Raw genomic sequence first — 12,757 nt, forward strand, 5'->3', positions numbered from 1 at the left:
TCAATTTCTATCAATGTAATCTTATCTAAAATGTTATCAAGAATTTAATAAAGAAATTTCTGAAGTAATACGTAATTCTTATATTCATTCTTAATTTCAAGATGTATATTTTATGAAGTAATATTCATTTTATGATTTGAAGTTGTTTTAGCAATAAAATTACATGGAAAGGAAATAGGAAAAAGTCCAAATAGCGGTGAATTACCATTTATTTAGAACAGCCACATTCTTATCTAAAACAATTGCTTTCATGTTGTCAATACTGTTTCAAAAAAAGAAAAAAATTGGCAATTCTCCCTCAAAATAAATCCATTACAATTAAAGATGATCCTTTCAATAAATAATACAATCAATATGGAATTAAAGGCACAAAACTTGGAAACGACAATGTAAAAACCAGGCCTGTTACCTTACTGTATAAACAAAACAAAGCATTCAGCATTACACACAATAAGCCAATCTAGGGTCTAAAATAATTTTTTTATATATATATCTCTCTCCCTCTCCTATCCTCTCTGAACACGTCTATAGCGCCGAGATACATACTACCTAATCCCAAAAAGAAGATCCATCCGTTGCTATTTGTATCTATTCCTTGTATAAGTATTTTCTCAAATCACTAATTAGTTATCACTACTACTTTAAAACGTGATGAGTTTAGTGGATTACACCTAACATAAGGCTGTAAAATATTGCTTCCTACAATCTTACAAATGTCTGATTAGAATATTGTGCCTATATCGTTACTGTTATATATTTTTTATTGAAATATATATGTGTATATAATAGGATATCTCACGATGTATCAACAAGTATTAGTGACTGATACAGATAATTTAAGATGATAAGGTGTTGATGAAGGTGGAGTGTTCTTAGATAGTGGCATGGATGTTTGTTGGTTAAAAACCATGGACTTTAAGCTGGTCAGGTTTGGCCAGACCTGACTTTGTTAGCCACTGGCATATATTTTCTCGCTGGTCCCCCTGCAGCTGCAACACCTCTCCGTACTCCGGGTGTTCGATTACTGTCCCATTGCAGGCGAACTCCTAAAAATAACAATATTATTTTGCCCTCTTTTCTTATTTTATTTCAAATATTTATTTTTTATTAATAAATAATTTAATTTTATTAATAAATTAAATTGAATATTCTAATTTGATTATATTTTATTAGTAAGTAAATTTATATTTGAGATTATGAAGTAATATCTGAATCAGCTTGATAGAAACTTTTCATTGCATGCATGCAAGCAGACATTTAAGATAAGAGAAATATAATTAAATTACTATTACTAAAAACTTTAATTTTATGCAAATAATAAGATATATAAACAATTTTGTATTATTTATAATCGTTTGCAAAACAATTATTTTTTTAATTTTGTGAATTAAAATGTTATTTTATATAATATGCGCGAAAAGCTACTAAAAGATGAATTTAAAAATCATATTTATTAAATACAGATGTAATATGTAGAATATGCTAATATTTTATTTTGTATAAAAAATTTAAGCAAAAAATATGATAATGAAATAATGTTAAATAAATTTTCTAGAAAAATTTCACACATACTACAGATACATGTTTATGATGTATGCAATTACATTTTAACTCTGGACAGTTGTTTGCATCAGTTCTATTTTTAGCATGGTATCTGACACTGACAAAAGATTGAATTATCGAAAATCATATAGTAAATATGGTTTTGTTACCTTTTTACATGCTCTCACTATTTTCTTCAAGTCATATTCAGATGAAAGTCCTTGTACTGTTGTTAAGGTCTTACGACCATTCCGTTGCTGGATCCTTATATGCACGAGACCGTCTTGGACATCATCATCTGAACCCTTGATTGCATCTGCAAAGGGGTCTGCAAAAGAAAGCAAATATTATGTTAAATATTAAGAAATTTTTCATTTAACTGATAAATCTTCATCTGAAACAAACAACTTTCAAAAGGAAAACGATAGAAACGTTAATTGCGTACTATGATGCAAGCAAAAGACGCCATCGCCATTTTGATAAAACTATCTTCTACAATATGATCAGTACTACAAAATAGAAAATATTATATTTACCGAATGTGTTAAGATTCTGGATGGACATACGACAAACAAAATATATCCCCGGGAGATATAGAACTGCAAAGTGCAAATGCAGCTGTGAAAAATTACGGATGACGCAGGATAACAGAAGCACCACGCAAGAATACTGCTAAACCCAAAAAACCTTGTGCAGAAGCTGAAGTCAACCGGAAGTAAAAGTTGCATTTGTCATGAACAGTGGGTGGGGTTGCGCATGCGCTCTTTCAACAAGTAAGCGTCGTTTACATGAAATAAATGTTGCATTATTTGATTGGTAAAACTAGATGATATATTGCATAACATTTCATGTGTATAAGTTTAATCATTTCTTCTATAGGAGCAGGGATAATCCAAATTGTTATAATTTATAATTTATTTTACATATTTCGTAATAAAATAAAAAATAATTATAAGTTTGTTATCGTGTAATTTGTACATTTTACTATCTACATTTTTCCGGATTTACACGAACATGAACAATATACGTTAATTAAAAATAATAATATTTAATAGATGCAGAAACGGTTTTCTGGTCGATAAAAATACCTTTATCTCACTTTACCATTATTTTTGAATATAAAAGAATGTGGTTGGTATAAAGCGCTCTATAGTGGTTGTGGTATATTTTAGAAACACGCGTACTTGAATTTTTAGTCATTGCCCATTGCTTTGTTGGTACTCTCCTCTCATATGAGATGAAATATCCAATGAAATGATCAGTTCCATAAACTTTATGACATTATGTTCAATTTGGTTGTATATAAATGATATATTTATTATTTTACTCATATGATAAAATTTAAAATACATATCAAGTAATTGATATATATCGGAATTGGTTTTTTTATTCGCTTATTCGTCTATGACAAATTGGGATTACTACCGTCAAGGGATTAACGACAAGTATAGTATGGTGGACTTTTAATTTAAAAATTAAATATTGGATCCGATTTTTTATTTGAGTTTCAGAGATTGGAGATAATGGCTAGTCCACGAACTCGAAGAATCCTAAGTGGGCTTAAGCCAAAAGATGAGAACAATGTAATTCATTAATTTTATTTTCTTCATAATATTCCATATGTTAATTGAATTTTATTATTTTGCAGAAATGCTTTGAATGTGGAACTCACAATCCTCAATGGGTTTCTGTCACATATGGTATATGGATTTGTCTAGAATGTTCAGGCAAACACAGAGGACTTGGTGTTCATTTGTCATTTGTCAGATCCATTTCCATGGATAAGTGGAAAGACTCAGAGTTAGAAAAAATGAGAATTGGTGGAAACAAGAATGCTCGTGAATTTTTTGAATCACAACCGGATTGGAACGATAATATGTCAATAACACAAAAGTATAATACTAAAGCAGCAGCATTATATAGAGATAAGGTAAATATAATATATTGCTTTTAATCATAACATTTTGTGCTTTCTACTATAATGCATGAACAATTCTTTTCTTAAACTTTTCCAAACTTTTCTTAATTACATTATGTATAATTAGGTGTTATGTATAATTTTATATCCTTGAAATAATTATTTAAATTAGTCTATACATTATTTAAGTAAATGTGATGGTATGTGAAACATAACTTTACTCATGTTTAATGTCTTTTTAAAAAAATAAACAACATAGAATATTATGTTACATAAATAATTAGGTTGCAACATTGGCACGTGGAGAAAGCTGGAATCCAACTACCTCCACAGCTAAGGATTTTCAATCTTCAATGTGTTCAGAAAATCAACAAGAGTATTCCTCATATCAAAGTGATACATTAAATTCTTATCAAAATTTTAATTCAAATAGTTGTAAGTCTCAGACAGAAGCCTTTTTTGCAAGAAAACAAAATGAAAATGCTAATCGTCCAGAGTAAGTTTTACTTTTTATATCAATATTATTATTATTATTATTTTATTTTATTATTTTTAGTTTTATAACTATAATAAAATATGTAATACAATAATTAATATATATAAAATATAAATAATATAAAAGTTAATGAATATTTTTAAAGTAATATTCCACCTAGTCAAGGTGGTAAATATGGAGGGTTTGGTTATCAAATGAATCCACCACCCAGGAGTTCATCGCAAGAATTTTTTGACAGTGCAGTATCCTCTTTAGCAAGTGTAATTATGCTTAAGATAACTAATTATAATTAACATGTACAGTTGGTATATATGAAATCTGCAGTAAACATTCACTTTTCTAGGGCTGGTCAATACTTTCTTCATCAGCATCAAAAATAGCAAGTAAAGCTACAGAAAATGCCATTAGAACTGGAGAGTTAGCCATACAAAAGGTATTTATATCTATTTATTTACATTTGCATATAGATATATGCATACTTATATTTGTATTTGTCTTATGTTTCTTATTGTAAAAGAAATTATTAAATTATAATTTAGTGACAAAAGAAAGTTAATAATGATCATTTATTTTGTATTTAGTATTATGTTTATGTATAGTGAAATATATATTACTTTCAGTTAAATTTTTCGTTTCCGTCTTATTTTGCTTGTGCTAGGTACGTGATGGTACTTTTTGGGAAGAAGTTGGAACTCAAGCTAATAGTATAGCTGCTAAGGTACATAGCTGTATATTAAAATGATGATTAATAGTACTTATTAACTAGATAATTTAATTCTTGGTTGATATGTTATTGTAATTGTAATTAATATTGTATTAGACAAGCAAATTTTTATTTTTTCTTTAAATAATTAAATTCCTTTAAGCCAATTAAGTAATTAAACAATAAATCCATAAACTAATTAATTATTAAACTTCCTAAATATCTTTCAATAGGTTGGAGATTTAGGGAGAAGAGGATGGGGTGATATTGGAGGAACAAATTCAGTTGAACAGAATCAATATAGCTCAAAGGAACATTATCAAAGTTCTTCCACTACTTATCAAAATAGTGATATAACCCAGCATCATTCTACTGAAAAAACATCTTTAATGAAAACATCGCAGTCCAAGTAAGTTAATTGTAGTTCTAGTGAAACTATTATAAAACATAAACATTTTAAATTTAAATGATTATAATCAATGCAATTTCATAAATTAATTGTACTTTAAATTATTTTAGAACCAATGTATCAACTGCAAATTCTTCCAATTGTGAATGGGATTGGGGTAATGAGACAAAACAAAATAACCAAATAACAGATCCTAAACCAGTTGCAAGAAAATCAAAAGATAAAGACGAAGTATTAATCAACTTTAGTACGGACCATTATGCATCTAACTGGGATTCAAAACTTGAAGATGATGCATGGGAAATATTAAAAAATTAATCATTATTTATTAATTAGGAAATTTTTATCAAAGTTCAAAATCTTCAAATATCTTGCCCATCCTAAAGATTTTGAACTTGTATAAAGCAGTGTAACAGCAATTATTAAAATGAAATTATTTTTATTCTGTATTTTACCTCTCTAATGTTACGAATATATGTAGATACATATAAAAGAGTAATCATTTACGATTAGTGTATACGTGCAAGAGTGTATACATTGTACGCTTTAGAAAGCGTAAATAAATATCACATATTGCAAGTTAATGTACTTCAAACTTTGCTTTATGATTAATGCATATTAAGGTGCAAAGATATGTTGTTATTGTGTGTTGTTCACTTTATTCGATTAATTTTCATTTATTATGCATTTATATTTTTCACAAATAATATATATGATATTGTTTAATGTACTATATCATCATTCTTATGTAATTTATACATTCATTGAGCTAAAAATAGATGGAAAAGATATATTACAAAGAACTTCTCTTCAAAAAGATACAAAACAATTATTTTGTATTATGATATGTATTAGATGAATGTATATTATTACATTGGGTTATAATTATTTACAATACAAAATAACATCTCTTAAAATAAACATTTATTTTATTCTATATATATAACTTACATGAGGTAATCTTTAATACATTTTTAAGACAATAGATTTCTGTCACATAAAATAAATCAATTTACTCTATTGGATAAAAATTTGTACTTGCTTATGTTATATATAAATAAAGAAAATTTTTTTCTATCACAGCAGAAAATGTATCCAAACTTTAAGCACCTCCACATTATTAATATTTATTAAATATTATCATTACACATGAATGTATAAAAAAACTATAACTATGATATTATAAAAGTTGACCTGGGACCCTTTTTCCTGGATATACTTTTTTAATATGTCTTTTATTGTAAGTATTACCAACATATTCCCAGATATCTTTCTCACATTTTGGCCATATCTTGCGTTCTAGTCTTGATAGCAAAATACACAGTAAATCTCTATCTTTTGGTGATAGATCAAAGTATGATACTGGTCCCAGGCTTGAGCGATAAAGAAAATTATATATTGCTCTACAATAATTACGTACAATTATCAATAAACAGAGTTTATTAATATTATATATAAACTGTTATAAAGTAGTCAATAACTTATTATCAATAAATAAAACTATTCATATATACCTGAAATTAAAACCTTCTGCTTCTGAAGGAGATGGATGCTTTTCAAATAAATGTATAAATAATAATGCTTCTGGGATGAGACTATCCCCAGGTTCAAACATTCCACAATTCATCCAGTTGTTTATTAGTTCATGTTCATATAAATATTCTGCCATTTCAGAATATTCAGCTATTTTCCATTTAATATCTTCAAAAGACATGTTTGGCAACATTTTTGATATAGCTTCAACATTTTCGGTCCCATATTTTTTTAAACCTTCTAACAATATTTTTTTATCATTATTAGTCCACAGTTTATTTGATTTCGCTTTTTGTTGGTTTACTGTTATCATCTTGCTACTTGTTGCTTCACTTTCATTATTCTTTTGCTTTATAGTTTTTGCTGCTGTAGCTTTTCTTTCTTTAGGATTATTCATTTTTATATTTAATTAAAATATTGCTTGAAAACGTAAGTACAGACTTTAATGTATTGTAATTGTCTTAATATATCCAAACACTGATTGATGATGAAAACAATGTTTCTAGGGAAAGATGGCTAGACAAATAGTGCAAGTCTAATTGGTTACTTCTGATCACGCTGGAGGTCGCCATGTATCCATAGATCGAACAAATTTTTATTAGTAAAAAAAATTAATTAAGGGTATTAATTTATGAACTTTTATAATTATATCTTTCCTAATTATATCCTTTATATCTTTCTAGTTCCTCAGCTTTCTTTCTACTAGATTTCCTACTACCTATTCCTTTTAACCTATCCTACGAATAAGTAGATACCTTCCTCTTTTGCTTATCGTCGCACATTGCTGTATGATTTTATTTGATTGTAGGTGTGAAACAAGTGTGTTTATTTTATATGTATGTATAAATAAGTAATTGTATTGAGTCTATCAAAAACACAGTCATATAGATGTAAGATGTAAAGCTTTTAATGTCGTAAGTTGTAAGGTAGCCTTTACAAATCGGTCGTTTGCTACTCACTAACTCGGTATTTGTTACGCTATTGTCACTAGCCATAGAACGCTGTGATCTAGCAGATACTTTCTGTAAATCTTTAACTCTATGTTTCGTATATTTCATAGGCTATTTTACTATTTGCTCCTCTTGTCCCGCGAACTTTCTTCTGATAGACGCAAAAGGCATAGTATTTTTATGAAAACTATGTATATTCAATAATTAATTTTCAGATATAAAACAACAAAAACTAATATTTATATGGATATGTAACAACAAAAACAAAGTAGAAAAAGTTTAGAAAAAAAAATATTTTTCATTACAATATATATATTTATAAACCGCATATTTTTGTTTATTATAAAAATGCTTCGTAATTGTATCGTATCAAAAATGCCATTTTTTAACTTTTTATTTATGAATCGTCTATATCATCAAAAAGTGAGTGCAAATATTTATTAAGTTCATAGAATATATTTTAATTTATATAAAAATGAAAATATTTATAAATATTTTAATATAAAATTTTTTAGCTTATAACAAAACATTCTTTAATGTGTATAAATTATACACATAATTTAGCTGGTAAACAACAAAGAATAAAAGAAAATGTGCAACCAGTTAATAAATTTGTTTCAAGATCTCATACATGTGGTGAACTAAGGCTACAAAATGTAGGAGAGAATGTTCAATTATGTGGGTGGTTAGAATTTTTAAGAGCTGACAAATTTTTGATATTGAGAGATTCTTATGGTTCTACTCAATTTATTATACCTAAACATGTGAGTTAAAGGATATAAATTCCAATAAAGTATACTATATGTATATATATTGATATTAAAAATAAACTATCTGTTATGTTAGAGAAAGGACTTACAAGAAATGGCTAGGAATTTGACCTTTGAAAGTATATTGAGCATAGAAGGTAGAGTATTAAAAAGACCAGAGGGTCAAAAGAATAAGTACATGGGAACTGGAGATATTGAAGTAGAAATAAAATCCTTGAAAGTTTTAAACATAGCAAGTTTAAATATTCCATTTATTATTAGAGACTATAATAAGGCAAATGAAAACATACAAATGAAGTATAGATACATATCATTAAGATATCCTGAATTACAAAAGAATTTAAGATTACGTTCAGAAGTGATAATGAAGATGAGAGAATACCTAATTAAAGAATGCAATTTTGTCGATATTGAAACTCCAACATTATTTAAAAATACTCCTGAAGTATGTATATCAGAATGGTACTAAAAACATTATGGCCAAGATATTTAAACCTTCTTTTTTTTAACATAGGGAGCACATGAATTTATAGTCCCAACAAAACTCTTGAATCAATTTTATTCATTAGTACAGAGTCCCCAACAATTTAAACAATTATTAATGGTTGGTGGCTTTGATAGATATTTTCAAGTTGCAAGATGTTACAGGAATGAAAAGCCTAGACATGATAGACAACCTGAATTTACACAGGTATAATTTTTGACTTGCAGATATATATCCTATATAAAATCATTTAGTACTCATAGATATGTTATTACACAGCTGGATATTGAAATGTCATTCGTTGATTGTGAAGGAATAATGATGTTAATTGAAAACTTATTAGCATATTCTTGGCCTCAAGAATCAGGAGAATTAACTATTCCTTTTAAACACATAAAATACGAGGATGCAATGGAATTATATGGTACAGACAAACCAGATTTACGAATACCACAACAAGTAAGATTTAAATATGCTTCTAATTTAAATTCGAAGAATAATTTCAAAAATAGTATTAATATTTCAGCTTTGTAGACTGACGGAATTAATTGATCATTCAGTATTAGAACAAAGTTTAAAAATGGAACAAAATGAACACCGTGAAGTTTATGCTCTAGTTTTTTCCCAAAAACATGTATGTTTACAAGTTATTTATATTTTCCTTGATTTTTGGTATTTTTATATTTATAACATATTTTGTATACCCTAGGATTTTCTTACAAAATCTATCAAAGATACTATATCTGAACTACAATGTACTTATTTCCCTTCTGTGAAATTAATACAAACAAAGATACCTAACAAATCGCCAGTAATAACAAATATTATTGATGGAAATGTACAACAAAAGTTAAATTTAAAAGAAGGAGATGTACTGTTTTTAGCTTGTGGAGAAAAAGTAAACACGGTAAATATTAATCTGTTAATTATATTTTCTACATTTATTAATGATACATTAACATCAAGCAGTTATATATATTAATATCAAACTTAAAATTACAGCAATCACTATTAGGAAAAGTACGTCTTGAATTTACAAAGTTTTTAGAAAGTGAAGGTCAAGAAATCTTTACTAGTAGGAATGAATTATTATGGATCACTGATTTCCCTTTATTTTCGTTTAATACTGAAACAAATTCATTAGAAACTATGCATCATCCATTCACGCAACCTCATCCAGATGATATGCAATATCTTATGAACAATCCACTGAAGGTACCCATGTTAATTAATTAATAAGCTTAATAGTATTTTAATAAGTGAAATACTTTTATAGGTTAGAGGATTGCATTATGATTTGGTTATGAATGGTTTCGAGATCGCAGGAGGATCGATACGAATCCATGACTCAAAATTACAAAAACAACTATTTAAGATGCTAAATATAGATGAAACACACTTAATGCATGTACTTGATGCTTTAGAATCTGGTGCTCCACCTCATGGTGGAATTGCTATAGGTATTTTATTTTTAGTTCAAATATTAACTATATCCGACAATGGAGTATCATAACAAATAAATTGGATTTTTAGGATTGGACCGTTTAATGTGTTTGCTCTGTAACACAAAAAATATAAAAGATGTGATAGCATTTCCAAAAACTACTACAGGTCGAGATTTAATGTCAGGAGCTCCAGTTCCCATTTCTGAGGAAATAAAAAGATTCTATAACATACAGACGGTAGACAAATAAAACAATATTCAAGAAGTATCTTTTGTATTTTTTACTCTATTGTAAAAATATTTATAAGAGGCTAGCTGGTCATATTCACTTCAAAAAGTATTATTCAATAATTTTTGTATATTTTATAAAATATATCCGATATTTTTATTTGTTTAAAAATCGTTATACTTATAAAATCTATGTCGTTACAGCAAAAGTGAAAAGGGAAAACGCTAATGTAATATTAACAAAGTCAATCAAACAATGTGAACTAAGGATAAGGGCCTCTAGTGGTCAGTGCCCGAACTATATGCACATTTCTTTTCCGATGCTCTGGGTGAAAGAAATGTGCATATGTACGACGAGAAGGGAAATTCGTATTGACGATCGGCGAAGGATAAGGGTAAAAAAATATAAAAATTACTTGAAGACTTAATGAAATATTAGAAGTAAATTCCTTTCCTTTGTATTGTAGAAATAACAATAAGGATACTAAGGATACAACTAGCAACAACGATTATTAGAAATGATTATACAGTACAATAAAAAATGAGATTATTTGTTGTAAGATAATTATATGAATGTATTTAGAAATAGTTTCAATAAATCAGACCGTAGTTTAACAGCATTTTACAATCTTGTTGTTTGTCCTTGTCACTCTCCAATTCCATAAAAACAAAAAATCAAAAAATGCAATCGGGAAATATTTAAGAACGCGTGGAACTTTAAGAGGTAAAGTATAACAAACGACCGCGAAATAGTTTTCAAAAATTCCGAGATGTGATGTCAAATTCCAAGTATTATTGAAATAGTGCTGCCTCTTATAATATTATATTCTCCTGTTATAAAATCGAGATTTTGACGAAATATTTTTTCAAGAACCTAAAAATATAATCTAAAAAATTTCTGGAATGTAATGTTATTTTCGAATTGTACCACTTCCTATTACCATGTTTTCCTGATACAAAATCGCTATTTTAGCTGATAAATTTTTTATTCTCATATGTCCTTAGAAAATTACCTGTTTTCAAGAATTTGAAAAGATTCGAAATACCTCTTATGTTGTTTTATTCTCTTAATATTTATCAAAACTTATCAATTTTCTCAAACTCTTTCGTCGTTTTTTATAACTTGTTCGTTAAACTTTTGGAAACTTATTGGAAAGGATTTGAGGATTTTATTCATTTGCAAAATAAAATTATTTTATTCAATTCAATCTGTAAGTTTATAAGAATTGTATAATTCTACAATGAGTTCGTAATTTTCTGTATAACAATTTGTGTAATCGCGTACTTTTATAATAATTTCATTCCGTTAATTAATCGATAGATCTAAAACAATTCCTCTCATACGAAAATTGAAAATGACGATCAAAACCTATAAGAGCATTGATTCATCGGTGATAAGAGTTCGCAATAGAGCGTATTTTTGGTCAGTTCCGTACGATCTGATACTAACATACATTTTCACCTCTTGCTATGCATACGCACATTTCTCCCGTCAAAAACATTGTAGGAAGAACTGTGCATATAGTTCGATCGTTTGATCACTAAAGGTGATAATTTGTGAAGCGTATTTTTGGCTAAATTCCTCCCATACTCATCAGTGATCTTCGTATTATAATAATTCCTACTTAATGTTCGCTTTTTTTGCCATATTTTGGACATATTCTTATATTCACTCACTTATATTTTACCTCGATTAATGTTCTTATAATCACCTTCATCAATTCTTAGGACTGTTTCTCCAAAGCGAGTATGTTCATTTGCCGTAAATATGTCTCACTCTCGCTCCCAATGCAAACTGAGCTGAACGTACTGAAAAAAGCACCTTTCTAGACCTTTCTAGATAATATTCACCACGTGAACCCAACCAACGTACATTAAGCGGGTAGTAGTGTATATGAACATTTATATGTATATTACTTTATGACATTAATTTTATAAGAAAATCTCATACGTTTCATTCATCTGTAATCAAAGTAAATACTCAAATTTTGGTATTCTGCTTTTCTTAAGGTTAAAAAAATGCATAAACATGTTTACTCTATTCGAGTCTATGATCCAAATAAAATTGAATATATATACTTTCAATACAGTTATTTTATTTACAGTAATCAATAATATTGTTTAAATATGATAAATCATCCTTGGTTAAATTTGTAAAGAAAAACTGACCTATGTAATTTAGTTTAAGCATTTTATTCATATAATAATATATGTTTCAACATTTTGCTTAAATTTAATTAATTTTCGGCACTTGATGTTTCTTAAAGAGTTGCGTAATCA

At 27.7% G+C, this 12,757-nt stretch overlaps 4 protein-coding genes and 1 long non-coding RNA gene across 6 annotated transcripts; 2 read left to right on the forward strand and 3 right to left on the reverse strand.

Moving 5' to 3' along the window:
- Positions 1–191: 191 nt before the first annotated feature.
- On the reverse strand, positions 192–2,254 carry eIF1 (eukaryotic translation initiation factor eIF1). The gene is made up of 3 exons (XM_033346149.2): positions 2,079–2,254; positions 1,713–1,870; positions 192–1,046 (listed from the first exon to the last, which is right to left on the reverse strand). The coding sequence occupies exons 1-3, from the start codon at positions 2,104–2,106 to the stop codon at positions 900–902; spliced, it is 333 nt and encodes a 110-aa protein (XP_033202040.1). The 5' UTR covers positions 2,107–2,254; the 3' UTR covers positions 192–899.
- Positions 2,255–2,748: 494 nt separating this feature from the next.
- Positions 2,749–6,005, forward strand: ArfGAP1 (ADP-ribosylation factor GTPase-activating protein 1). The gene is made up of 9 exons (XM_076621199.1): positions 2,749–2,987; positions 3,054–3,125; positions 3,191–3,472; positions 3,745–3,956; positions 4,102–4,216; positions 4,300–4,389; positions 4,615–4,674; positions 4,893–5,068; positions 5,179–6,005. The coding sequence occupies exons 2-9, from the start codon at positions 3,066–3,068 to the stop codon at positions 5,384–5,386; spliced, it is 1,203 nt and encodes a 400-aa protein (XP_076477314.1). The 5' UTR covers positions 2,749–2,987; positions 3,054–3,065; the 3' UTR covers positions 5,387–6,005.
- LOC117163806 (uncharacterized) lies at positions 5,976–7,372 on the reverse strand. Its single transcript, XM_033346540.2, has 2 exons — positions 6,583–7,372; positions 5,976–6,471 (listed from the first exon to the last, which is right to left on the reverse strand). Exons 1-2 carry the CDS (start codon positions 6,996–6,998, stop codon positions 6,249–6,251), a joined length of 639 nt encoding a protein of 212 aa, XP_033202431.1. The 5' UTR covers positions 6,999–7,372; the 3' UTR covers positions 5,976–6,248.
- Positions 7,373–7,702: 330 nt separating this feature from the next.
- AspRS-m (aspartyl-tRNA synthetase, mitochondrial) lies at positions 7,703–11,097 on the forward strand. Of its 2 annotated transcripts, none has more exons than XM_076621198.1 (12): positions 7,703–7,974; positions 8,067–8,315; positions 8,398–8,766; positions 8,836–9,012; positions 9,085–9,264; positions 9,332–9,439; positions 9,515–9,712; positions 9,808–10,020; positions 10,082–10,265; positions 10,339–10,586; positions 10,682–10,872; positions 10,945–11,097. In XM_076621198.1, exons 1-10 carry the CDS (start codon positions 7,900–7,902, stop codon positions 10,497–10,499), a joined length of 1,914 nt encoding a protein of 637 aa, XP_076477313.1. In that variant the 5' UTR covers positions 7,703–7,899; the 3' UTR covers positions 10,500–10,586; positions 10,682–10,872; positions 10,945–11,097. The 2 variants fall into 2 exon arrangements, with proteins under 2 accessions (XP_076477313.1, XP_033202422.2); XM_033346531.2 differs by having other exon boundaries at positions 10,339–10,487.
- A 547-nt stretch (positions 11,098–11,644) lies between these two features.
- LOC143303127 (uncharacterized) lies at positions 11,645–12,533 on the reverse strand. Its single transcript, XR_013059127.1, has 2 exons — positions 11,928–12,533; positions 11,645–11,846 (listed from the first exon to the last, which is right to left on the reverse strand). It is a non-coding gene; the product is annotated as an uncharacterized LOC143303127 (long non-coding RNA).
- Positions 12,534–12,757: the final 224 nt, after the last annotated feature.

This window comes from Bombus vancouverensis, chromosome 9 (assembly GCF_051014615.1).
Source record: "Bombus vancouverensis nearcticus chromosome 9, iyBomVanc1_principal, whole genome shotgun sequence".
Lineage (NCBI taxonomy): Eukaryota > Metazoa > Arthropoda > Insecta > Hymenoptera > Apidae > Bombus > Bombus vancouverensis.